General features: G+C 45.2%; 1 protein-coding gene across 3 annotated transcripts in view; it reads right to left on the minus strand.

The window, feature by feature from the left end:
• Positions 1 to 25,929, minus strand: part of EGF (epidermal growth factor) — a 775,649-nt gene that overhangs the window by 284,899 nt on the left and 464,821 nt on the right. For all 3 annotated transcript variants that reach the window (XM_069630734.1, XM_069630733.1, XM_069630732.1), the window contains one exon: positions 2,259 to 2,426. In XM_069630734.1, coding sequence (XP_069486835.1) covers positions 2,259 to 2,426 — 168 coding nt within the window. The remainder of the gene's footprint in view (positions 1 to 2,258; positions 2,427 to 25,929) is intronic.

Genomic DNA, 25,929 nt, shown 5'->3' on the forward strand with positions numbered 1-25,929 from the left:
TCGGCATTAATAAAAGAGAACACATCTCCACTACCAGACGCCAACACAAATTGCTCTCCACCGACAATAAAATTAAACTAAAGCTGGCCTCCCTAACCCATAAAGCCCTCAACAATGCTGCCCCTAGTTATCTGATGGATAAAGTAAAGAGAAAGTCATCCATCAGACAAACAAGAACTATCAATTCCAACTGTCTGATAATTCCCAGATTCAAACTCTCCACCATTGGAGGTAACAGCTTCCCTGTGAAAGCTGCCACATTTTGGAATTCTTTGCCACACAACCTGAGAGCCGATCAACCATATTTGCACTTTAGAAGGAATCTCATCAGTCATTTGAACTCCAACAACCCCTGTATTTAATTGAACATTTTATACCTCTGTATAGATACTGATACTTTTTGTTTGCGGCCTTTGCTCTCGCCACAAACAGCCCCTGTACATATCTGTATATTTCACTCCTTTGTATAGATATTGATATTTTTTATGTGTGAAGATTTGTATATTTCTCATTCCTGTAATCCTTTTATGTCTATAATTTTACTTCAACTGTATATTTCTGTAACATTGTAAGCCTTGAATATTCTTTCTGCCTGCGCCCTGCTGCCCCTCGGTATGGTGCGCCATACAAATAAATAAACAAACAAACAAACAAACAAACAAACAAAGGATGGCGCACAAGAGCACAGGACAAGCAAGGCAGACCGCACGACGAGAGAGCTATCCAAACATGTCAGTTCAAGAGGAGGAGAAGGCAGCGAGTATCGAAGGGGTGACAAGGAGAGAAGCGACCTAGCCCTTTCTGACCCAGACCTGCAAAGCCTCCACAAAAGGAAAAATAGGACCGCAAGCAATAGCCCAAGTATGTTGCAGCAGATGTCAATGGTACACAGAGCATGCCTACGCTGATAAGCAGGACAGAGGGAGATGCCTGCTACCGTCCTACTGGCCTTGACTCCAGATAGAGGGAAAAGCCAAGCGGTTCATCACAGCCGGTGAGTCGAAGGGGAACCGATAAAGAAACTGAACTGTGTTGAATGAAAATCACAAAGTGGCACGTTGAGGAAAGCTGAAAGAACCGTAAATTGTTTTTAGGGAAGACCAGCTGCATAGGGGATCGGCACTATGTGGGTGCTGACTCGAGAGACTCTGGTTGATCTCATGTTAATTGAAACTACTGATACCAGAAGACCGTAGGAGAGCCGCCAAGAAAGGTCATACAGGGGTCTAGCAAAATCCCTGTAGTTGAAAGTGTTTGCCCGACAAACCATTGAGAAACGCAGGCGAAGTGAATCCCACAGTAGAAAAAAAGTAGAAGGAATTGTGAAATGGCAAGAGTGAACACAATGGAGGGATGCCAATGAAAAGGGGTAAAGTCTAAAGACCCAAGAAACAGTGTGTTGACAAAAGCTAACCCGGCAGAGGGATGTCCATGGAGAACTGTTTGAAAAGACATTAAGATTTGTGAATGCCAAGGAGAAAATATCTTTGCAAAAGTCAGAGTGAACACGACGGAGGGAAGCAAATGTATGAAAAGGGTCTGAGCCCAGAAGAGGGAGATCCAAGGGTGAAAAGGTGTCACCCAAAGAACTGTGAAAGCAAAAGAAGAAAGCATGTGAATGAGAGCCAGAGTGAACCCAACGGAGGGAGGCCAATATTCGTGAAGGGTCTAAGCCTGGCTTAGGGAGATCCAGGGGGTGGAAAACCATCGCCCCATCGACGCATGAAGACAAGAATAAGAAATATTTAGAAATAAGCTAGAGTGAACCTGATGGGAGTGAGGCTGATATTCGAGAGGGATCTGCGCCCAGAAGAGGGGGACCCAGGAATGAAGAATTTTCACCTCAAGTGCAATCCGAAAGACATTTTGGTTTGTCATTTGAATCTATCAGATCCTCGGAAGCAGGAGACACAACCTCTGAAGATCCTGATATTGATAAGGACTGCTTGAGGGGTCTGCGCCTGGAAAAGTCACATTTTACCTGCCCAAAGACAAGTCTTAAATTCACTTTATAGAAAACTATTATTCAGTTTGGAAGGTGCTAGTTTTATGGAAAATCAGGGGATAAGCAATGGGTGGCCATAGCTCAGGCGAGTATTCAAATGAAAACAATTGACAAATCATGTTTTTTTTTCCATTTGAATCCTTAACTGTTTTGAAAGATGACACATATTCCCATCTCATCTGTGAAGATATTTTCAAAGAAAACCCACAGCTAAATGTACAGTAAGAAGTTAAGGAAATTGTAAGATGATCACCTGGTTTCGCCAAAGGGTGTACGATCACTAATGATGACGGTGTCTGCATGCTTCCTCCAAGACGCACCCTGTTTTGTCCTGTCCTCTTGTCCATTTGAATTACTGATGGATCAGTCCAGTCAGAAAACCAAACGTTATCCTCAAAAACTGCGATCCCAAATGGGTGACCTGGAAAAAAGCGAGTTTTTTAAATTAAGATTATCAGCACATAACAGTTTATAGAAACATAGCCACATATATTTTTGGATATCTGGTTTTACACAGCTAATTGTCCAAAAAGAACCAAAATTAAAACCTTATGCCATTATGCCAAAAACATTATTTTGAGTAACAGATACAAAAGGGAGAAATATATAGATGTGTTGTAAGGGTAGAAATAGATAGAAGTCATAGAAACAGGAGGGGGCACAGGGAACCCCTCCCACAAAGGGCAGGAGAATGGTCAATTTAAATTATCAATGAAATATGCCACTTACATGTAACAGTAGCTCTACAGCCAAGGTATCTTTCATACATTTAGATACTTTGAGTAGCTCTTCAGCCAAGGTATCTTTCATACATTTAGATACTTTGAGTACTTCCCGGTCATCATTCTGGAAATACCTGGTACCAGTAAATACAATTGGAGTATCAAAAAACCTTAACTGTATAGTTTATCCACCTCATCTTCATATTCAGATAGGCAGTTTTATAGCATGTTTAAAGGATGCACTGAACTGGGAACACCACCCAAACTTTCCAGAGTTGCCAAAAACCTTGGAATCCTTGGAATCCTGATGGACAACGAGCTAACCCTAGAACTGCAAGTATCCATCTACACACAATCAAAAAGTTTCTACCATTCTTCTCCTTCACGCACAAATCACTGGCCATCATCTCCCTTATCATGTCCAGGGCAGACTACACCAACAGCTTAGACCTCGGAATAACTATATACTGAGGAAACTGCGATGAATACAGATCGCAGCTGCCAGACTTCTCCTTAAACTCTCACGAAGGGACCACATCACTCCTGTGCTAAGGATGCTATATTGGCTCACAGTCAAAAAACAAATCATCTTCAAAACAATGTGCATAACACACTGAAGAATCCACGACCTAGGAGCGGAATTTATACAAAAGAAAATCTAGCAGCCGACTAGAACTCTCAGATCAAGCAGCGTCATCCGCGTAGAACCTAAACCATAGACAAGGAAAAAACTCTGTGGATCAGCATTCTCTTGTTTAGCCATAAATCTTTGGAACTCCCTCCCAGAGAAATACGAACTATGAAGGACCATCTAAAATTCAGAAAACGTATAAAAACCTGGCTCTTCAGATCTGAACAGGTTAAAAAAGTTTGAACAACACCCACGCACCATGAAATGACCACACAACTGTGAAGAAGTGGAGAGTAGGCCTGGACCGAGTGGAGTGCAGGGAAGAAAGGAAGCATCTGAATGGGAGGAGTGGTTTTTAGACCTAGGGTGTACCCTTCCCTATAGAAGGTCAAAGGGGGAAACAGGAGCGGGAGATGGGTCTGACTTCATTGGACCACTGAGAGAGGGCCTGAGATGGAAAAGGGGAGAGAGAGGTATCCCAATCTCAGAACGGATGGACCACAGGGAACACCTTACCCCTGGAGGAATCCATGGGGGTGGTAGTTGCTGCACACAAAAAATGTACTAAAGGGGAAGGGATATGGGTGGCACTTAGTCTGAACACTGGGGTTAGAAAAGGTACTGTGAATTAAAAACCCTACTAAAACCCACATTTCTGCATACACCATAGTGGTGGTAATTGCAGCACACCAGAATGTATGACAGGGGAAGGGATATTGGCCACAGTTAGTCAGAACAGCGGGGGTAGGAAAGGGTACTGCCACTAACCAACCCTACTAACAAACTCACCCTTCTGCATACACCTCTCCGACTCTGAACTAAATAGAACCATACTTCTACAGCACAACAAACTGCATGCACCACACTGCACTGCAACAATGTAACAGACCACACATAGCCTCGCCCAACAGCACATGGCAGCTACCAACTGAAAAACACACTGACACTCAGTGACCCGTGTCAACCAAACTGAAGCTGCCAAACAGCACATCACAGCTCTCTTGCTCTTTTCTCCCGCTCAGTCCTACTAATTTACCAGCCCCTTCCTCCTTGCTTTACAGATCCGCCAGAGTGCCAAGAAATCACTCAGGTGACCACAGTGCGTTATGTAAGATCCTTTAACATAGCATAACCTGTACAGGTCACATCCGGTAACCCAGTCACCATGTTGGGAAGGAAAGCGGGTCCCATGTGAATATATTAAATATATCCGTGCTGGAGAAATATAGTTACTGCTAAGTAACTATGGTCTCTCCAAAATTGGATTTTTCATTGATTTTCAAGCTTTGAAATGATTTGCGGTTAGGACAGGAGTTGGTCAGGGTTGCGTGATGGCACCTCTGTTGTTCAGTTTATATATTAAATATCTCCACTGCACCCTGTCATCGATTGGAGGCAACATACCCAAAGTTGGGTTCATGGTCTTACCGATATTGGCATACTCTGACGATACAGTTTTAATGGCCCATACCCCTCGTTCATTACAGAGGCTAATCCCGGAATATACAAGGTTTATGAACCATTTGGACCTACATATTATTCCAAGAAATCTGCAGTAGTGGTGTGCCATAGGGCCCGGCCACCACCTAGACTAATAGCAATGACAAATAATAACAGCAGAATTCCCCTGGTGATGGAATTCGATTACCTAGGTACACGCTTCTCCACCTCATTCTCTGCAGCTCCCCATATTAGTAAACAATACAATCATTTGAAACAGGGACTGGGGGTGAGAGGGTGTAATGTTATGAGCATGTCAAGAGCCAAACCCATTGAGCTTATCTCTAAAGTAAATTTGAATAAAGCAATATCTGTTGCAAAGTGTGGTATGGATCTGTGGGGCTTTGGGAAAGTAAACCACATTAAAGTCTGTGAGAATGGTTTTCTTAAGGAGATTCTGGGTTTACCCCGTTATTCAGCAAACTATGGGGTACACCCAGGGGCGGACTGGCTTATTGGAGGTTCTGCCACCGGCAGAATGAAAATGAAGTTGTGAATGCCGTTGGGCCAGTTTTATGAGCCACCCTGGGGCCTGTTTGCGTGTCATTAATATCCATAGGTAATGTTTTGACTTAATAAGAAGTCAGTCACTCACATTGCCTGCCGGATGCCGCGGCTCATGGATGGATTCATCATGTCATGCTACATTCATCAAAGAAAGTAACAATTCCTAACTTTTCACTTTGCTTTGTTGAATGCAACATAAAAGCATGAGGCTGTGCTGCTGGCAGGGCCCAGACAGGCATAACCAGCCATCTGTCAGCATTGCGCTGCCAGCCAGGAGACAGCAGCGCTCGGGCCACGCTCTCTCTCTGTCTCATCGCATCATCAAGAACAAATGGTGGGGGGTGGGCGGGTCGTGAGCATCCTGAGGCTGAGCTCGTGCCTTGGTGCATGCGTTCACTTTTGCATGCCTGCCTGGGGTGGGGCTGTCACAGGGCTGCTGCCGCCTGCCTGACTCCTGAGCCTCGAGGGACAGGTGCCTGTGTGTGACTGGCTGTTGCTCCAGGTGGTAGCCAATCATGCAGCGTGACGCGTCGTCATGCGCATATGTGTACTGGTAGTGTGGCCACCACACCCCAGAACATGCTGAGGACTCAGATTTAGAGGAAGCTGGAAGACGTGTTGAAGGAGCACTGTGTGAGCATTCCTAGGCACCAGGCATGGACAAGGATGAGGCAATTGGAAATGCCTGGCCCAGCCCAAGGAGGCTGTTTCTGGACACAGAATTTGTGCGTGTGGGCCAGCGTGCTGAGCAAGTAATTAAAGGATAGTTCCGGGACTTTTTTTTTATTGTCCCTACGGTTCGGCCATGTGTTTTTAAGCATAACTCGGTAGATCGCAGAAAACTTTCCTATGGACCTTACCCGACTTTTCGTCCATTAACGCACTCGAAATCAGCTGCCATTTTCTGATAATCCTATCATTTCCCCCCATCGCCCTGGCTCACCTGCTTTTGCGGCACTAAATCAAATCCCCCGCCCCTGAGCCTGACATCAGCAGACGCGTACCGCCCATTTCCCAACGCCAAAGCACGTTTCGTGTCAACAATCGCTGTGCCTCAGCTAATGAAGTGTCGCCATGGAAATGGCAGGACGCCTCTTTCCTCAATAAGTATAAACACACCGTTTCACAACACACAGCAGCAGATTTTCGATTCCATTACTCTCTGTGTGTTACTTTGAGTATTCTGTGACTCGTTTCTGTGCTCTGGTCAGCTACCTTCGCCGCTTCTAGGCCTTGTGAACACCTGTACCATCTCTGTAAATTATTTTACTTTCTTTACCACACAATGGCTACAATAATGCCGTATATGTACGAGCCCGAGTACACCGAGGAGGAACTACTGGAAAGGCAAGCACGCGAAAACGATGGGGATTCTGACGCAGTTGGGAGGACCAGTCAACGGATGAAGAGCCTGGACCATGTCGCATGGATGGCGTCTCCACCTGGTGCACGTGCACTCGGTGCGAGCTAATGCCAACTGAGGAGGAGAACTGCTGCTGCCGTGAAAATTCCGGGTGCTTGGCCTACATTTCGGAAGGCGAGCCAAGTCCGCAATGCATCACCGAGCTGCCAGAGTTCAGGGAAGCCTGCCTCTCACGGACCGTGTTGAGGATAATGATGGTGCTTATGCACGAACTTCGCCACACTGTTCGTCCGCGTAATCCGAGTAACGAGTAAGTATACTCTGGTTGTGATGTCAGTGATGCCACTACTACGTCATGGTCGTCTCCCACATATAAAATTACATCTACATATCATTCGAACGCATGTAAATTGGTTCCATATTGTGCATTTTCTAGATAGAATTTTTTTCAAAGCAGAATGACATTTTTTACCTGAATCGACAGTGATAAGAAAGTTTTGTCATTTTAATACAGTTTGCATCTTTCATTTTCACAGGTGGTACAGGCTGGTGGCCTATCGTTGCTTCACTTGGTGGCTTCACGGGAGGCTCGGACACCGCGTTCGGAGAGTAATACCTGCCTGTGCGGTACTTGCCATTAGACAACATTTCCCCAGCGACAGTGGACAATACCGCGGATTTTCCCTGGATGTGCTGCAACCGGAACTTTACAATGTGTAATGTTTATTATTTATGTTCAATTGAAATAAAGATCTAAAATAAAACCCAACATATATTTTAACAATGGTTGTTTTGATTTTTTAAATGAATCTAGTGTGTCTCCATTGAATAGTCTTCCTGTGCCTTGTCTTGTCACACCACATGTCTCCGGCCAGCATCCTCCCTCACGCTGGCCGCCCACCTTCAATCCACATAACCGTTGAACCCATATGCAGCAGACATACATATGTTATTTTGCGGGTTGGCATCAAGCCTCCCGGCCTTGCCTCCTCCCCCAAAAATACTTACCACACCACTTTGTTCAAGCGTTGGCAATAAAAGGCCGTTGGATTTTATTGATACAAAACAAAAAAATAATCAATATGGTTGATCGTAATAAATCATCCTTTTGGGCACCGGGTACAGAGATGACCCCCTCTGGCCCGTGCCGCCTTGCCACCACAGGCCAGCCTGCAGCTGACTAACTGCCTAGGCATCCAGGGTCTCCAGGGTGAACTGCACCCATATATTCTCCTGGGAGGCTGAGGTATTTATAAACTCACCCCCCTGCCTTCCATGTACTAGATCCTTCAGCCTGCCTCTTACATGCAGTGAGATGACCTCTCCTTGGTGAGGCCCTGCGGCAAACGAGTCTTGTCTGCACGACCAGCGCCCTAATCCACACCCCCCCCCGCCCTATCAAAGGCAGTTCGCACCGGGGTACTTGCGCTGCCAAGTGGAGCTGTCAGGGAGCGATAAAGGCCAAGAGGTGCCAAAGACCATGTACACTTCAAAGTGGTCTATAGAGCATGGGTTGTTGTTCCCATGTCTACCTCCAGACCCCGTGTCTCCTGGCAAGCATCCCCCCTCACGCTGGACGGCCCCCTGCAAACCGCATAATGCCACGACATATACACGTCATTCATTCACAAACACACCCGTTTCGAATTCTTTATAACCCACTTCATATTTCTAATGAGCACTTCTTTGCGCTTTGCTAGTCAACCCGTGAAGGTGCTGGTTATCTGCTCTTCATCTCTGTGAACTTCCGTGACCACTTCGAGGAAACTCCTCAGTTTGCAGCCTGTGAACTGCTCCCTGTTCTACGACAAGAAACTACTCTGATCCCTGCATCTAACTGTTTGTTCGTCAAGGTAAGGCCATGTACCATAATCATTTTGCGTCCAATTTCTTTTCGTTCAAGACAGTACATGCAAGGAACTAGTCACATGTTCTGAGTTTACATTGGTATTCATAGAGAATTGTTGATCTTTACTTTTCAGAACTTTCCACAATGCCTGCCTGTTCCATTGGCGGTTGCCCTTCGAAGACCCATAATAAATCTGAAGGTACTATAATGCATGTTTTCCCTAAGACAATAGATCAGATAAGAGAATGGGTCCGATATTGCGGATATCCACCGTCTGAGCTTGAAAGTAGAGTCCTAGAAGTCTTTGCGGACAAGAGGGGTGATCGATACCGCATCTGCAGCAGGCACTTTACCTCTGACATGTACTCCACATCATTGCTAATAAAGAAGAACACACCGCGAGCGAGGCGAAAATTGCTCTCAACTGCTATTCCCACTCTATTCGTCCAAATCCCTCCACTGGTGAGTCAAGTTTACGTATTTATCTCTCAGCCTTGCGGTAGTGTGTAGCATTAGCTAACAATAATTTCCCCATTTATGTATCCACGCAATATGAAGGCGGAAGATTCCTTATTGCAGTCATCAGCCACTTCAAGCGCCTATCGGGTAATCTTACTTGGCTATTCTGCCACTGACTTGTTTTAGGCATGTAAATCAATAGTTTTAATTTATCGTGTAATTATTTTACCTAATGGTACAACCTTGTACTCGTCCTCTAGTCTTTGTTTTCAGTTATAATTATTGTTATCCAAAATAATGCAAGTACTGTCTTTCAGGGAGATGCTGAGGAGTCCAACGTATTGACGACTACCGTTGATGTCACTCAGATGCTCGAGGTACGTTTCCGGACAGTTTCATCGATGGAGATCATCAGATCTTGCATTCTTGTAGGGTGATTGTTACACACAATGTTTCTTTCGTTTTTAGCCATTGATATGTCCTTCTGTCGTCGCCCTCCTATGTGTCTTCTTTTTTCAATATTGTGTTCATTACTAATGAAAGTCCTATGTTTCAGGGAGTCGATGGAGCATTAGTCCAAGAAGAAGGGGGAGCATGCAGTTACGGGTCGGCGCAACAGCTTGCAGAAGTGTGCACCGCAGTTACATCGTCCCTTGATGTTCTTATGCATTTCGAGGTATGGATACTGACAGTTCCATCAAGCGAAATCATATGACGTGATTACATCCGCTATACTTCCTTCTTTATTAACGCAAGTACTATGTTTCAGGGAGATGACGGAGCTTCTTCTACAAGAACATCACCCCTAGTAGTTGATGCAGATCTCTGGGTGGTGACACTTCCAACGATCGAGCAAATCGAATCATATTTAGATATCCATTATTTATTTTAGACAACTGATCATTTGTGCAGGTCTATTTAGATGAGCCGTTGACGCCTGCACAAAGTTTCTGTTCTTTTTATCAAAATAGAAAACCATACTAATGCAATTACTGTGTTTCAGGGAGTTACTGAAGCATCATCTTCAATAATATCATCAATGGAAGACTATGAGGAGCCCGAGGTATGGATCTTGACAGTTCCATCTAACTAGATCAACTATGCGTGAATAATTGTCGTTTGAATGTTCTACACAAAGCGTTCATTCGTGTTTTGCTATTGAGATGTACGTGGGTATTGGTCCCCAAGTACATTTTGTGTTTTCGATATTATTATACATACTAATGAAAGTTCTATGTTTCAGGGAGTCGATGGAGTGTCAGTGCGTGATGGATGTGCTTATCATGAAAATATAGTCGTTGCAGCGCAAGAGGAAGTGGAGACACGCACACACGAGTCGGAGCAACAGCGTCCTGATGTTGAAGTTCGAGGCAAGAAAGTTTCAAAGAAAAGAAAGCAAAAGAAGGTTATTGTCCTGGTCACTATATTATGTTGTTTTTCACTGTTAATAGTTCAATACTGTAAGTTGTGTTTAAACTGAGCATCCCTTTTCCAATCTGTCCTCTAGTTGCGAGTGGGTGTACGAACTAGATCTACACAGACAGTGAAGCGAACGAGAGATGTTGCTTGTCAAACCTTTTGGCTGGGACTTGAGACTGGAGATGCATCGTGCCAATGGGAAGAATATGAAGTGATTGACAACGGAGCTATACCACCACCAGCCATTGATAGTGAATGTCCTCCTGGTAGTTCGGATGCAGTCGGAGATCAATTCACAGAATCCACACCCGCAAAAACTAAGACCGCGAGAAAGTTGAAGAAATTGTTTTATTCACCCATCGCCGGAGAAGGAACAGATGTTGCAATGGAAGAGAATGAAGTGGACGACAATGAAACACCATCAATATCACTGAACATAGCGGAAGACGATATCAGAGATTCTACCTTTCATGTTAGTGACATGTCCTCAACGTTACAGGCCGAACCAGCTGGGATGCAGAGTGACAGTATAAGGAAAGAGGCCAAATTCATTGTATTCGATAGTTGTTTGATTGATATTATTATTCGGATGAAATGTGGGCATTCGGTTGGTGGGGAAGTATGTGGGGAGCCATTGATTAATGTGACTCGTGCAATTCGAGGCACTAACCTTAAAATACATGCCACCTGTACAAAATATCATCCTTTCTCATGGTCTGCACAACCCATGCTGGGGCAACTGCCAGCAGGCAATCTACTTTGTGCAGCGGCTGCACTTTTTAGTGGTTCAAGTATTAAAAAGTTAGAGTCTTTCTTTCAGTTTGTGGGAATCCATTTCATTGCGAAAACTCAGTTCTACAAATACCAAACCGATTATCTATTTCCAGCCATTAGCGAAGCTTGGAGAATGGAAAAAATGTCTATTGATAGTACATTCGCGGGCAAACGGTTCAGGCTAGCCGGTGATGGACAGTGCGACAGCCCAGGATTTTCAGCCAAGTACTGCACCTACCACTTTCAGGACATGGAAAGTAAGAAAATTGTGAGTTCGGTGGTCGTGCAGGTGTCACAAAGTACATCCTCAGTGGCCATGGAGAAAGTTGGCTTTGTAGCATCATTGCAAGAACTACAATCGCGGGGAATGGTGATCGACCTGATAGCCACGGACAGACACGTTTCAATTGCCAAGACAATGAGAGAAGAGTACAAAAATATAAATCACCAATTTGACGTTTGGTATCTTGCAAAAACAATCAATAAAAAAATGTCGGCTGCAGGTAAAAAAAAAGATATGCAAGGTATTTCACAGTGGTCCAAGTCAATCAGCAACCATCTTTGGTGGAGCTCAAAAACATGTGGAGGGTCGTTGGAAATTCTACTGGAAAAATGGCGGTCAGTAATGCTACACTGTACCAACGTTCACCGTTGGAACACAAACCAACATTTCCACAATTGTGAACATGGCCATTTGTCCATAGAGGAGGCACGGAAGAAGAAGTGGTTGATTCCTTCATCACCCACTCACAAAGCCATTGAAAAGATTGTATTTGATAAAACTATAACAAGAGATTTGAGGGGACTCACGGAATTCTGCCACACAGGAGATTTGGAGGTGTTCCACAATATGTGCCTAAAGTACAGGCCAAAACGATTGCATTTTGGCATGGAGGGCATGATAAATCGGACTCTTCTAGCGGTCTTGGCACATAACCATAATGTTGGCCGTCAACAAAGTAGGACGACCGGAACTTTAGGGACGCTTCGCTACAATAAGGCCTTCACTAAAAGAAGTAAACAATGGATTATCAAACCAGTGTTTGAGGATATGCAATATGACTTTATTGAGAGACTTATTGTTGATGTCCTAGATAGGCACATACATGGAGTTGTGAACGAACCTGTGCAGGGGACAACTGCATTGCCACCCAACATTGCCTCTGTTCCATGTCCACCTAAAGAAGAGCTCATTGAGAAATACACATCACGGTTTAAATGATTGTAATTTGATTGTCTGTTCTCTCGAGTCTCCTCATGTCGCAGGCCCATTGAATATGTGTATCTATGTAATGTGTAAATAAAAGTGATTGCTCAGTGTACATGCAATGTGTCTCTCCACCCTTGCCCCTCCCTTCACCGTGCAGTGGTGCGAACCACCCGGGTGTCACCTGTGACTTTGCTCTCGAGTCTCCTCATGTCGCAGGCCCATTGAATATGTGTAGCTATGTATTGTGTAAATAAAAGTGATTGCTCAGTGTACATGCAATGTGTCTATCCAACCTTGTTCATTTGCGCATTAAATTAAACCTAACAGTGATATAAATCATTTTTCAAAAAATATAGAATGTCTCCGTATTTATGGTTCTCTGGGGCTGCAAAGCACGCAGACAAAATGCAAAGATGGAGTGTAAATTTCAAGTCCTGTGAGATGGCCTTACACTGAATGTAGCTAACTAGGAATGTGTGCTCGTTCAAAGTGAAGGTCAGCTGCTTTGATTTTTTGCTTGGGTGCCGGAATGGCCCACGACTCAGTATAAGGTTCTATTGTTATTTGACCTTGACAGGCCGGGACCATCCCGAAAGACTTCTTTTTGGGGGTGTGGTGCAATAACGTAAGAAACGATAATGAATAAAATTTCAGAAACGAAAGCCATTTAATGTTCGTTCATTAGAAGAAATAACGTCGGCATAGAAGGAGTGGTATTTCGGGGCTGCCCTACGCACAGACACAATGGAAAATGCAAATATAATGTAAGTAACTCTTTAGATGAGTTTATACCGCAATTTAATTACTATACAGTAGCTTTAAAGACGGGTTAAGATGTACTTGTTCGTTCTATGTGGCATATTGTTTTGTACCGCGCACTATCTTGAGGAGAACCATCTCCTTTTACGGAAGCACCTCAAAACCTTCCTCTTTGCTTCTGCTTTCTCTCTCCCTCTCCCCTGGTACAACTGGTCCACTGTCTGCGACCTCGGTCCTGGGCCCTTCCACTCTCCACCTGCACTGCCTCCCTGTCAACCCCTGCACTGGGGGACTGTCTCAGTATCCTACAGCCCCCCCTTGACGTATAATACCCAGTTGCACTGCCCTAGCTATGAAATAATTTCCCGACCTAATACATAAAATGAATAATTTTAATAAAGATCTGATGGTGAGACTAATTTCATTTTTTATGTTTTTCAAACAGGTACATCATTCATTATTGTATGTGTCACGAGTACCAGAGACCGGCGGATGGCTTTTTTAACCGCCAGTTGCTTCTCCGCGTGAACAACGTTACCACCCTGACCATTTTATGGGACGATCGCCAAGTACAAGTAGGCCCTTACGCGGTACTAACGGCTAGATGCAACATACAGACCGTTGTGGTGGCCTAGTGCCTCGTTGTTGGAACAGCCATGCGACTATCAGTGCGACCGAAGAGCTTATTTTATCGTATACCAACACCCTGTGTACTGCACACGAACATCGCTTGCCTCAAGACGAACTATTTTGGATCGAGAGCAAATAAAAATGCAAATCGCTGAATATTCTCAAAACATTTGATGTCAAATAAATGTACTTTGCCAAATGTACAATCTTGCCGTTTGCTTTTAAACCACAGTTTCATATTCCGAATTGTGGCGCTGTATTGTGAGATGATCTAAGACCCTGTGTACAGCAAAGGAACATCGCGTGCCTCAAAACAAACTTTTTGGAACGTGAGCAAATAAAAATGCAAATCGCTGAATATTCTCAAAACATTTGATGTCAAATAAATGTACTTTACCAAATTTACAATCTTGCGGTTTAATTTAAAAGTACAGTTTCATATTCCCAATTGTGGCGCGCTGTGTTGTGTGAGCTCATCTGTGTTGATTTCCGGGTTCTGTGTGGAGTCGCGTAGAAGACGCCTGGGCGCGTTTGCCTACGCAGCTCAGTCACGTCACGGATAGAGGCGGGGAATATGAATGTTTTGATAAAGTCTGTTTCAGGGACGGGGGATTTGATTTAGTGCCGCAAAAGCAGGTGAGCCAGGGCGATGGGGGGAAATGATAGGATTATCAGAAAATGGCGGCTGATTTCGAGTGCTTTAATGGACGAAAAGTCGGGTAAGGTCCATAGGAAAGTTTTCTACGATCTACCGAGTTATGCTTAAAAACACATGGCCGAACCGTAGGGACAATAAAAAAAAAGTCCCGGAACTATCCTTTAAGTAAAAAAACGAATATTGAAAGGGCCGCTGGGCCCAGGGTGGATGGGTCGGGAGTCAGAACGCCGAAAGCGAAGTGTGTTTATACTGTGGTTGGTGAACTGTCTCCAGCCAGAGTCAGTGAGACAGGAGGGAGGAATGTGAAAGGGTAAGATGGGAAATCGTATTAGGCATGTTACACCGACTTGTGTGTAATTCTCACTCTGAACCAGCCACCAGATATATTGTGTGAGCCACTAGGAAGGAAACCAATGCAGGGACATGGTGTGTTATCAGTAGAGATGTTCACCATGAAACAGTATGCTGCTACGCACTGGCACTGCCAAGTCTATATGTACCTTCGGATTTAGTTAATTACGTGATGGGGAAAGAACAACGATTATGGCTGAAAGTAGGGCGCAACTCAAAGTTTGCGAACAAAGCCTTGCCATTTGTTCAGGGCTTGTGTGCATCATGGAAAGGCAGCTGGGACTGATGCGATTTCCTGGAAGCGTTTGACGATTCAGGAAGAGTGTGGCTTGACGATTGAGGTGGTCTAATAAGAGCATGGTTTGTTGTTGCTGTGAGAGAGGAAGCAGGATTTCCCAAGCCTGTGTGGTTTAAAACCCACCACAACCAATTATGCCTCCCAGTGTCAGGCACAGTCGGTCTGGCCATGAAGAAGGCAGGGGCCGACTTTGTAGGTCTGTAGGCCCTATGTTTCTTAATTTGTTTTGTCATTGCTCCATTCGTCACACACTGCAACGCATTTAGGGACAGTGTTCCCGGCTACGAGTAGCCTTTCCAGAAGTTTGATTCGTGGACAGACAGAAGAAATCTCCATGGGCCAGATACATGTATGACGCTGCCGTTTAAACAACCATTTGTCAAACAAGGATGAGTGTACATTTTCTGCATGGAGGTCTGACTACCCTACGAACAGAGTCAGACTCTGAAATCCCACCAAGTCGCTTTTTCCCCACTTCACTGAGGGTTCCAGGCCTTCTGCCTCAGACTTGCAATCCACTGTAATCCTCGGGAGGGTAGCTCAGGGGCAAGTGCTCGCCTTGGAAGCAAGACGACAAGAGCACTGCAGGTTCGATCCCCGGGTCTGCGCTTAGAAACCTCTGGGTATTAAGCACGTTATAAATAACCTATCATATCCATCCGACATTACATTCCAAGACTATGTCCTCCAGAATGCATTAGGTTTTGAAATGACAGCCCACAATCGGATACATGAAGGTCACTGTGACACAGAGCCATTTGGTTGGCATGGTTACAAACCAAATTAGTTTGTTCAAAAAAAGGTGATTTGAATAGTAAATCATAACATATCGTAAAAAAACGTCCCTAGCGGCAGCGTGTTGCAAAAGGCGGATTTTCAGAATTTTAAGACTGACATTTTCTGCTGGATTAAGTTTTACACGCGCATTCTTAGCTGCATCCATGTTGGTCAGTTCAGCAACAGGTGAGCATCAACTACTTTAATATCTAACTAAGCACGCATTAGTGTATAATTTCCACAAGCACGTCAAAATGCCCAATTCTCTGTGAGGCTGGCCAGCTGGCTTTGCAACCCACGCCAATAAGAAATGTGTTTATTTCATCTGCTCCCAGGGGCAAGGTGCAGCTGGCAAAAGGCCCCAATTAATGGAAAATATGCATGTCCTAATCCCAAATGTGCTCCTGTTCTTTCAAAAATGTTAGACCTTCCTTCTACCATAAATCTTCACTTGAACTTGCCAACATCGAGAAACCTCATCCATCGATAGTGACGTGCAGCATGTAAATAGGATCACCTTTATCCAGTCTTGCCTCTTTACCTTCCAGCGCTTTGCATGCTGGGGACTTGAAAAACAGGCCATGCAAAAGCGAGTTGAAAAACAAGTCATGGCAGTGTTTTCATGTTTATTACAGACTCTCCAGGACTTTTGTTGTGAATCTTATCTATGCCATCTACCAGAGCGAGTGACTGTCTGTCAGCAGTTAGTGGTATAGTCCATTTCAGCTAACATGCCACATTCAGGCATGGCATGCCACCGTGCTGGGGAATAATGGTGCTGCAATCCACAAGTGTGGGTCAAGCACGGCAGCATACCTCCAAGGGTTAATGCAAGTGGTGTCCTCCTCCACGCCTGGCAACACAGTTTTTTTTTCATAAACCAAACGATAAATAATACTTTTTGTAGGGCTGTGTGGGAGTGCCGGGTTTACAATAGGTTAGCATTTACTCTCGTAAAATCCTCCTCATTACATGTATGTATCTATGTATGCTATAAACAAATGCACCCAACTTTTTCTTGCTTCAGGAATGTGGTTGTTGGTCTACCTTTGAACGATTGTGGAGTCTTCTCATTTCTTCCACCTCGTCCCTCCACCCCATGTAATCTCTGTTTTGCTCTTAGCACCTCGAAGTGGGATGCTTCTCCCTGTGGCGCATTAGGAAACACCACACGATTTAAAAAAAACTATGCAGAATATACTGACACACTTGGTGGCATGTTTACTGAACCTTCCTGCAGCACCCTTGGTAGTATATATAATACACAGGTGGCATATATGTGTCTGAACACTGACCCAGCCTTACACTGGAAGGAGATACAATTGTCTAATTTGCAGTTCCCCCTTGTGCATTCGTGTATATCCATAGTAGCTAACAAGGAATTTAATGCAATTAATCTCTTCAGGTTGCACGAATGTATCCAGTGACATAATCTGTGTGGCGGGTTTGCTCAGCTGGCACAATTACAATGTTTTAGAGTGTCGAGGACTGCGGATTTATTTGCAAACTGAGGGAACAATAAACCTATTTAACTAGAACCCCCACGATCGCACGAAGATAAGTGCTTAATTAAGAGACACGCGAGATATACAATCTCATATGTGTGTTGAGAGATCTTGAGTGCCACATGTAGAGCAGCCACTGAAAAGAAAGCAAATGTGCAGATATGTGCATCTGTGAAAACACCCCCTGCCAATACTGCGGATCATATGTAAATATTGCCCAGTTACAAAGGATCAATGTCAGTTTACATTTTGTTTTTTAAAAATCTTACAATCCCTTTGCATAAAGTATATTTCCGCTCCCCATTTCTCTTTGGCAGAAGGATAAGGCAACAAATACTCTCAGTGAAAAGGCCAAAGGTGGCAGTGAGCATACTAGATTGGCTGTCCCCATGAACGGAATTGTGAAATAGCTGCCTAATAGAAGCAGATTTGCTGATTAACAGAACCTCAGCAGCTCCCTACCAATTGCTGAATTATCGAGGTGTTTCGGTGCTGTATTCAGAGCAATGTGTGTATAATGTCCGGATCAGGGAGGTTTTCAGACAATCAGGGAGACTTGGCATTCAGGAGTATTTAAGTTGTCTCCGTTACACACAGAGTGAAGTTTGGCATGTCTTTCATAATCCAGTACATGACTGAAGACTGATGACTGAAAGGTTTTCAGTGTATCAAAAAACACTGTCAAAGATCTGGCTAACACTCCAGACCATCCTTTTTAGCTTTGACTATTAGGTGTTGCTAAGGCACGACCTATACGCCAAAACTATTACATTCACGTACAGGTAGGGAGAAATGACATATGAGGAGGAACACAAAGCTTGTAGGTGTTGCTTGGATATTGGCCCAATACCCAACCATTGACTGCCCATGGCCATGCTAATCTTTAACACTAATACCACCCACTTACTGCTCCTCCCCACCCAAACCACATCCCCCTGGGATCACATTGAACTAGCTTTATCAAGCCTTGCAATCAAAGTTTATGCTCTAAGTGCCTGCTTATTTTTTTCAATGCAGTATTCTGAGAGTGAATGACTTGATTGGAGTTGTAAACGTGCTACTGTAATAAGAAAAGTCTTAACCAGTTCTGCCTTCAGCCACTCGATTTATAAGCACTACACATGTACTTAACTGAAGTCTTGTTAAAAACAAGCATTGGCAAAGTATTAGGCATTTGCCAGGCACTGCTATTACATGCCGAGATACTTACACCATTTTGCAGCTGCTACCATTTATGGCCGCTTACAACTACGGTAGTGCCTTGCAAATGCATTTACCATGCCTAATAACAAAAGCCCAAACTGATGACTGCGCGCCTGTATGCAGAAATGGACATTCCTATATGGTTGTGGTGGTGTGTAGCGCTCCTGCCTTTAATTAGCTCACTGTTTCCCAGCGATAGATAACTGTCTACTTATTACTGGTGGCACTGGGGACACCCTGTGCTGCTTCCTAAAAGGAGCATAATGTGTGAGTGTGAGGCGTTGAATATTCCTGCATGGTGGGAGTGGGCTCTGTTTGCCAGGCTGTGATGCCTCTGTTTGAAACAGACTAGATCCTGATGGCAATAGTGCACCCCTCACTGATGAGGGTGGCAACCTCTTTTTTGCAGCCAAAGTTGAGTTGCTTGCTACCAAACTCTATTCTATTGTAATGCATGCACTTAGTGATGGGAGTAAACACCAGACCTGGCCTCTATTTTGCCTTAACTCCACCAAAGCAAATTACATCTCAGAAATGCATCTTTCTTCCCTTCCAGTTTGTGCTGGGAAGTATCGTGCCAGACTTAACATATATTGTGCCACTGCCCACCAAGTCCTCCTCCACCGCCCACCCCCCCCCCCCACCCTCCCCCCCCCCCGGTAATGTGCCCCTGCTGATCATTACGCATTAACCCTCCATAAGTAGCATTTCCTGTAAAATCTTGAATTGACTGATTCAAAGATGATGGTTTGAGGACCACTTTTTTTGAGGCGCGGAGCGGGCCACTTTCTTTTTAGGTGCCCGGGCCTATTTCTTGTCCCAGTCCGACCCCGGGTACACCTAGAACTTGGCCTACCCTGTATTAACGATGATTTAGCCATATTACCAGCTCTTTATTGGACAGTGCAATAATAAAGCAACTCTCACACAGTTCCTAATAAAAGTACCCTTACCCAAGGATACGGCCCTAGATGTCCCATGGTTAAGATACATTCAAAACAAGCTTGTTGAAATAAATGCATTGAAATATTTTAAGGCACCCGGCACCTTAATCAACGTCATGGCAAAGCAATTAAACAAGATCATGATTGCTGCAATAAGGGCCAGAAGAGAAAAAATGGAGCTCTTTAATTCTTTCAACCGTGGTCATGGCGTCATTACTTCGGGTGCTATGCAAGATTCTTTGCTATGGACTACTGACCCAGGCCAACATCTCCTGACTACCAGGCCACAATTCAAATGTCTCCCTTTGAGAGCAATACAATCGAAATGGCAGGATAATTTAAGCGATAGATCAAGCCCGATATGTCGGGCCCCCAGTGAAGTTCTATTACTTTTTGTTCTGGTTTGCCCTGTTTATGTAAATATTAGAAATTGTATTTTGAGATAAATTCTGAGTGAGGATGGGCTGATGCAATGTCACCTTGCGTTTTTAACACTACTTTGGGTGGATAGCCTGAAGATGTGTTGGGCTCTGCTGTTGTACCTTAGAATGGCTTTGCACAAAAGACACATTTGCTGGATCAAATCGTGGATGCTTAGCGCTTTTATATGGTCTATTTTTACTCTTTTATGATGAGTTTTTTTATAATTATATATGCTGTTGCAATGATTGGCTGGTGTGTTTGCTATGAAGTTTTGCATTGCATCGTTTTTATTATCAATGTTTTTATGGAAATGTTATTCTTTCCGAAATAAAGATGGAATTGAATTGAATTGATTATAAAGCAGTGGCTTAATGGGAATCTGGGAAAAGAGACAGGAGACAGGAACACATCTCACCTTACACTGGAGGAATCCCTGGACCACTATTGATTCCTCTCCTGTGTGATGTTCTTTATTTATCTGCTTTGAAGATTTCTTGTAGTGCAATTCCGACCTGGAAAGGTACTTTTGTAGAGCCCCTCTAGCAGAATTGTTTTTGAGGGATACACAAATAGTCTGGTGACTGCTAAATGACTGGGCTGTAGGCATGTGCCAATCAACCGAGACACCCAGCATGGTAGTACAATAAAGAAAAGCCCTCTTTGCACCATGTCTGCGCAGAGCAGGCTGTACTGGCAAGCATGGAACGATTCTTGTAAAATGTGGATATGGCGATTGTTTGGTCGATGTGCCACTTAGGTGGCACCTTTGGAAAAACTGACCTGGCCCTAAAGAACCTATAAGGATTTAATGTCACTATGTTTGCTTGCCAACATAATAGCCATATTGATGGGGTTCTTCTTGCAAGACATGAATTTCATGTATGCCATGTGATAGGCTGGAAAAGATCTTTCATCAGGTTGGCTAGCACTGTGTTGTGTTCCCAGGATTCCATCGGTTTAGGCAGCTATGGACAATATATAAGGAGTAGCAATGTCTTTAAATTGGTCATTGTTGAAAGATGCATTTTAATTGGATGCTCGCTGGAAGCCAAATCTGGCGAATTACAGTAGATACGGGCAGACCTGTTGTTTGTAGTTGCAGACCATTGCCAGAGCATCATGATCTGAACCGCTTAAAAATGTTTTGCTAGTTGGGAGCTGCCATAATATCCATAGGGATTTGGAATCATCATGCATGATCCTGTCTCTATTCCTCATCAACAATCTTGGATATCCTCAGAGTGTGATTGGTATCTGGCAAGACAGTTATAGAAGGTCCGGGGAGCATATTTTCTTGGGTCAACACAGAGCCAGCAGAATAATCCTGCATAGAGTGCATTCCAATCCAGAGAAGGCCATGGAGATCATGAATATTGGTGGGAAGACATATCTCTAAACTGGGTACCGAAGGGGCTTCCCCCTCTAATTGCATGTGGCAGTATCTGCTGGCACCATCTGTTCTCCATTGTCACAAAGAGTTCTATAACTAGTGTGCCCCACTTGAGGAAGAACTTAGGAATTTGGTGGCTGTCCACTTTCCATTCACAGGACGTTTGTACATTTCTGATGACTGTTGTACTGTGACTTGTAAAGTACCCTTGGCTTTTCTTCCCCTGTGCACACACTCTCCTCACCTGAGTCTTCCGAGTCGATGGTCTCTTGAAGGCCTTGACGTGCCAGGTAGTCTCTCTCCTTTTTAAGGGGCATGTGCTTGTCACGGAGTGAAGCCACAGTGACCGCTGGGTAAGAAACAGCGGCACCGGGACCTTCCTTCTGGAATCAAGCCAGAAATGCAGGGAAAAACCCTTAAGGGAAAAAAAAACCTGATCAGAGGTGCCAAGACTCTTGACAGGTGGCCGGTGGTTCAATAGGTGGTAAAGCAATAGGGGATCTCCAACACTGAGGTAGTAGCCCTCAATACGTCCAAGTCCAATGGTAACACCAGGCCGTACGAGCTGACGGAGAAGGCAGCAACAGGAGACTGCGGAAGTAGCAAACTCTTCCGAAAGGGTCTTCAGGGAAGCATGGAAGTATGTCCACACACTGCCTGGCCCAGTAGAACGAGGAAAAATGAAGGTAAGTGGAAGAGAGCGAGAGAATATGAGTGAAGGAGCAAGAGGGAGAAGGAGAGAGAGAGAGAGAGAGAGAGAGAGAGAGAGAGGGAGAGAGAGAGAGAGAGAGAGAGAGAGAGAGAGAGAGTGAGAGACCGCTGGAGGAAAAAGGCACAGCAAGCGCCGCTCAGGTAAGCGGCGGAGAAAATGAATAGACGAAAAGAGCCGTGTTCCGAGGACAGGAACACCAAAAGTAAAACACGAAGAAAAACTCCTCTGGAAATCCAAGGCAGGGAGCAGAGGACTAGCAAGGGACCCAAAGTCGAGAGATAAAAACACAGTGAGGGTTGCAGCGCAATGTCCTGCCGGGAGGCGGGGTCTTAAATACTCCCGGCAGCGTTGCGTACCGTGCTTGGAGCAGGCGGCAGTGAACACAGAAAAGGGACTAAAGCACCCTTCCTCTGTGGCTCCTCAAACTCCAATGCGGAAGTAATCGCCAGTCACGGCGATGTGCGTGACTGCGAATGACAGTATGCCCCCCCCTAGAGTGCAACCAACCAGGCTTACCCGGGTGCAGGCGATGGAACCTGGCCAACAGCTGAGGGGCATGTACTTGAGAAGCCGGCTCCCAGGAATCCTCCAATTCCAGGCAACCCTTCCATGACAGGAGGTATTCCAACCGACCATGAAGAAATCTAGAATCACGGACGGCGGAAACCTCGTATTCCTCTTGGTCGGTTGCAGTGACAGGAAGATCCCGGTTGAGAGACCGGCGATGTGGATCTGGATAGTAAGGTTTAAGAAGAGAGGCATGAAAGACAGGGTGTATTCGTCTATGAGATGGCGAGAGTTGTAGATGGAAGGCAACAGGATTGACCTTGGTGAGAGTGGGGAAAGGGCCCAAGAAACGTGGATACAGTTTAGAAGGTCTTGTCCATCTGGGAAGGAATCTGGTGGACAACCACACCTTGTCTCCAGGTTTCCATGAAGGTGCTTCTCTACGATGCTTGTCAGCTTCAGCCTTGTTCCGCCGTCTGCTATTCTCCAAACTTAGCAACGCGTTGTTCCTGGCCTCCCGAATATTCCTTAACACCTCTTCGGCGGTTGGAGAGTTGGAAAAACTGGGCACCTTGGGCGTTAGGTATCGCGGGTGAACTCCGTAGGTACAAAAAAAAGGGGAAAAACCTGTGGCAGTGTGCCTGGAATTGTTGTAAACAAATTCCGCAGTAGGGAGTAGAGAGACCCAATTCTCTTGATGCTGAGATATGAAGCATCGTAAGTATTGCTCCAGAGTCGCGTTAAGTCGTTCCGTTTGGCCATTAGTTTGCGGGTGGAAGCCAGAGGAAAGAGCCTTTTCTATTCCCAATCGAGTACATAAAGCTGTCCAGAATTTAGAAATGTACTGACTTCCTCGATCAGATATGATCTTGTTGGGGAGGCCATGAAGTTTGAAAACATCTCGAGCAAATGTCTCTGCCATCTTAGTGGCAGAAGGGAGTCCCGGAAGAGGAGAGAAATGAGCTAATTTGGATAGAGTGTCCACCGTGACCATGATACATGTGCATGACTCGGATTCAGGAAGCTCCACTATGAAGTCCGTGGAGATGAGTCCCCACGGGCGAGTCGGCATCTCTGCTTGGGTGAGAATCCCTAGGGGCATACCAGAGGCATATTTGGCTCTGGCACAAGTCGGGCAGGTCTTCGCATAATTTAACACTTCTCTCCTGATGTTGGGCCAAAGAAACGACCTCGAGATAAGTTCCAACGTGCCGTCTCCACTTCTGTGTCCGCCTAGGCGTGAGTCATGACACCATTTTAGGACTTTCCGGCGTAGCGGCCCTTCAGGGATATACCACCTTTTCTTGTAGAAGACCCAACCGTCCTTGATTTGGAAGGGGGAGTCAGAGGAAAAAGAGATATGAGGTGCCTCTTGTGCGACAGCAGCCTTGACTTCCTGAAGGAAAGAACCCACCGTGGCTAGGATCTGATTTCTGTGAAACAATGGTTCAGTCTTGACCACTACTGATTCCGAGTGAGAGTCCTTGCGAGACAAAGCGTCAGCTAGACGATTGAGTGACCCAGGGATGTACGTGATCTGAAAGTTGTACTGAGAAAATAGGTAGGCCCATCTAGCCTGCCTGGAGTTCGAACATTCCATGTCCTGTAAGGCCTTCAGATTCTTGTGGTCGGTGCGAATGAGGAACCGATGACGGGCACCCATGAGAAGGTGCCTCCATTCCTCACAAGCCAACTTCATTGCCAATATTTCTTTCTCCAGAACAGAGTAGTTGAGTTGGCTGGGAGAAAGAGTCTTGGAGAGATAGGCGACAGGATGTTCCACCTCCTTGATAGTCTGAAGTAAGACAGCCCCAACCGCTATAGTGGAGGCGTCTGTTTCCAGAATAAAAGGAAGTGTTTGGTCGGGATGTTGCAGAATCGGGGCGGAACAGAAGAGGGTTTTCAAGTGACAGAAACTTTCTTCCGCCTCAATGGACCAAGAGAAAGGATAGGCCGTTTTCTTCAGGAGACGAGTGATGGGAAACACCACCTCCGAAAAGTTGGGAATGAATCTCCGGTAGTAATTTGAAAGACCCAAGAACCTCTGGACTTCCCGGACGGATGTCGGGGCTGGCCAGTCGAGAATGACTTGCACCTTGTTGGGATCCATAGTGATCCCTCCTTCTGACAATACATAGCCCAGATAGTGTACTGAAGATACGGCGAATCTGCACTTCTCCTCCTTGACCATTAGCTTGTTTTCCTTGAGCCGCTCCAGAACTTGTCGTACTTGTTCGATGTGCTCTCTCATGTTAGGGGAATACACCAAGATATCATCCAAATAGATGATGACAGAGATGGAGAGCATGTCGGAGAACATTCGGTCCATGAACCTCTGAAATATCTCTGGGGCGTTCACCAAACCGAACGGCATTACCTTGTATTCAAATAAGCCCAGGGGAGTACGAAACGCGGTTTTCCACTCATCGCCCTTGGCAACCTGCAACAGATGGTATGCGTTGCGAAGATCCAGTTTAGTAAAGACTCGAGCACCTTGCACAGCCTCGATAATGTCCGTGATAAGGGGCATAGGATACCGGTCACGGACAGTCACCTTATTTAGGCCCCTGTAGTCAATGCAGGGTCTAAGGTTGGCGGAATCTCTCTTCTTAATGAAAAACAAAGGGGCTCCTGCTGGAGACTTTGAAGGTTGGATGAGACCATTCTCCATGTTGGTATCTAAGTATCTCTGAAGAACCTGTCTCTCGGTCTGGGTGAGAGTGAACATCCGTCCGAAAGGTACCAAGGCATTGGCTTCCAGATTGATGGTACAGTCCTCTGGCCGATGAGGTGGAAGTCTGGCATGGAGGCATTCTTGAAAAACTTCGGAAAACCCAGAGCAGAAGTTGGGTAAAGCATGGACACCCACATGGCTGTTGGAAAACACTTTGACTGGCTGCAGATCAGCTCGACCTTCCAGTGAAAAACAGTTGGATGCGCAATATGGGGAACTGAAGCTTATCTGATTCTCGGTCCAGTTAATCAAAGGATTGTGTCGACGGAGCCATGTGATGCCCAAGATGATAGGGAAATGGGCGGCCCTGATTATATCAAAGCACAAAACTTCCTTATGTTGGTTGACAGTCAAGGATAGATCCTCAGTGGTATGGGTGATGGGACCTGAAGACAAAGGCGAACCGTCCACACCTTCCACCTTCTGACCGTCTGCCCGTGGGATCCTCCGGAGACCCACCCTGGCTGCCCACAGGGTGTCAACAAAGTTCCCTGCTGCGCCACAGTCCAATAGAGCCAGTTTTTCCACCTGATGGTTTCCGAGGTTGAGTTGTACGGGAATCAACATCAGTCTGGAGTCCTCTTTGGATTCGGGTGAGG

The sequence above is a fragment of the Ambystoma mexicanum genome, chromosome 6q (genome assembly GCF_040938575.1).
Source record: "Ambystoma mexicanum isolate Mex_15411 chromosome 6q, UKY_AmexF1_1, whole genome shotgun sequence".
Classification (NCBI taxonomy): Eukaryota; Metazoa; Chordata; class Amphibia; order Caudata; family Ambystomatidae; genus Ambystoma; species Ambystoma mexicanum.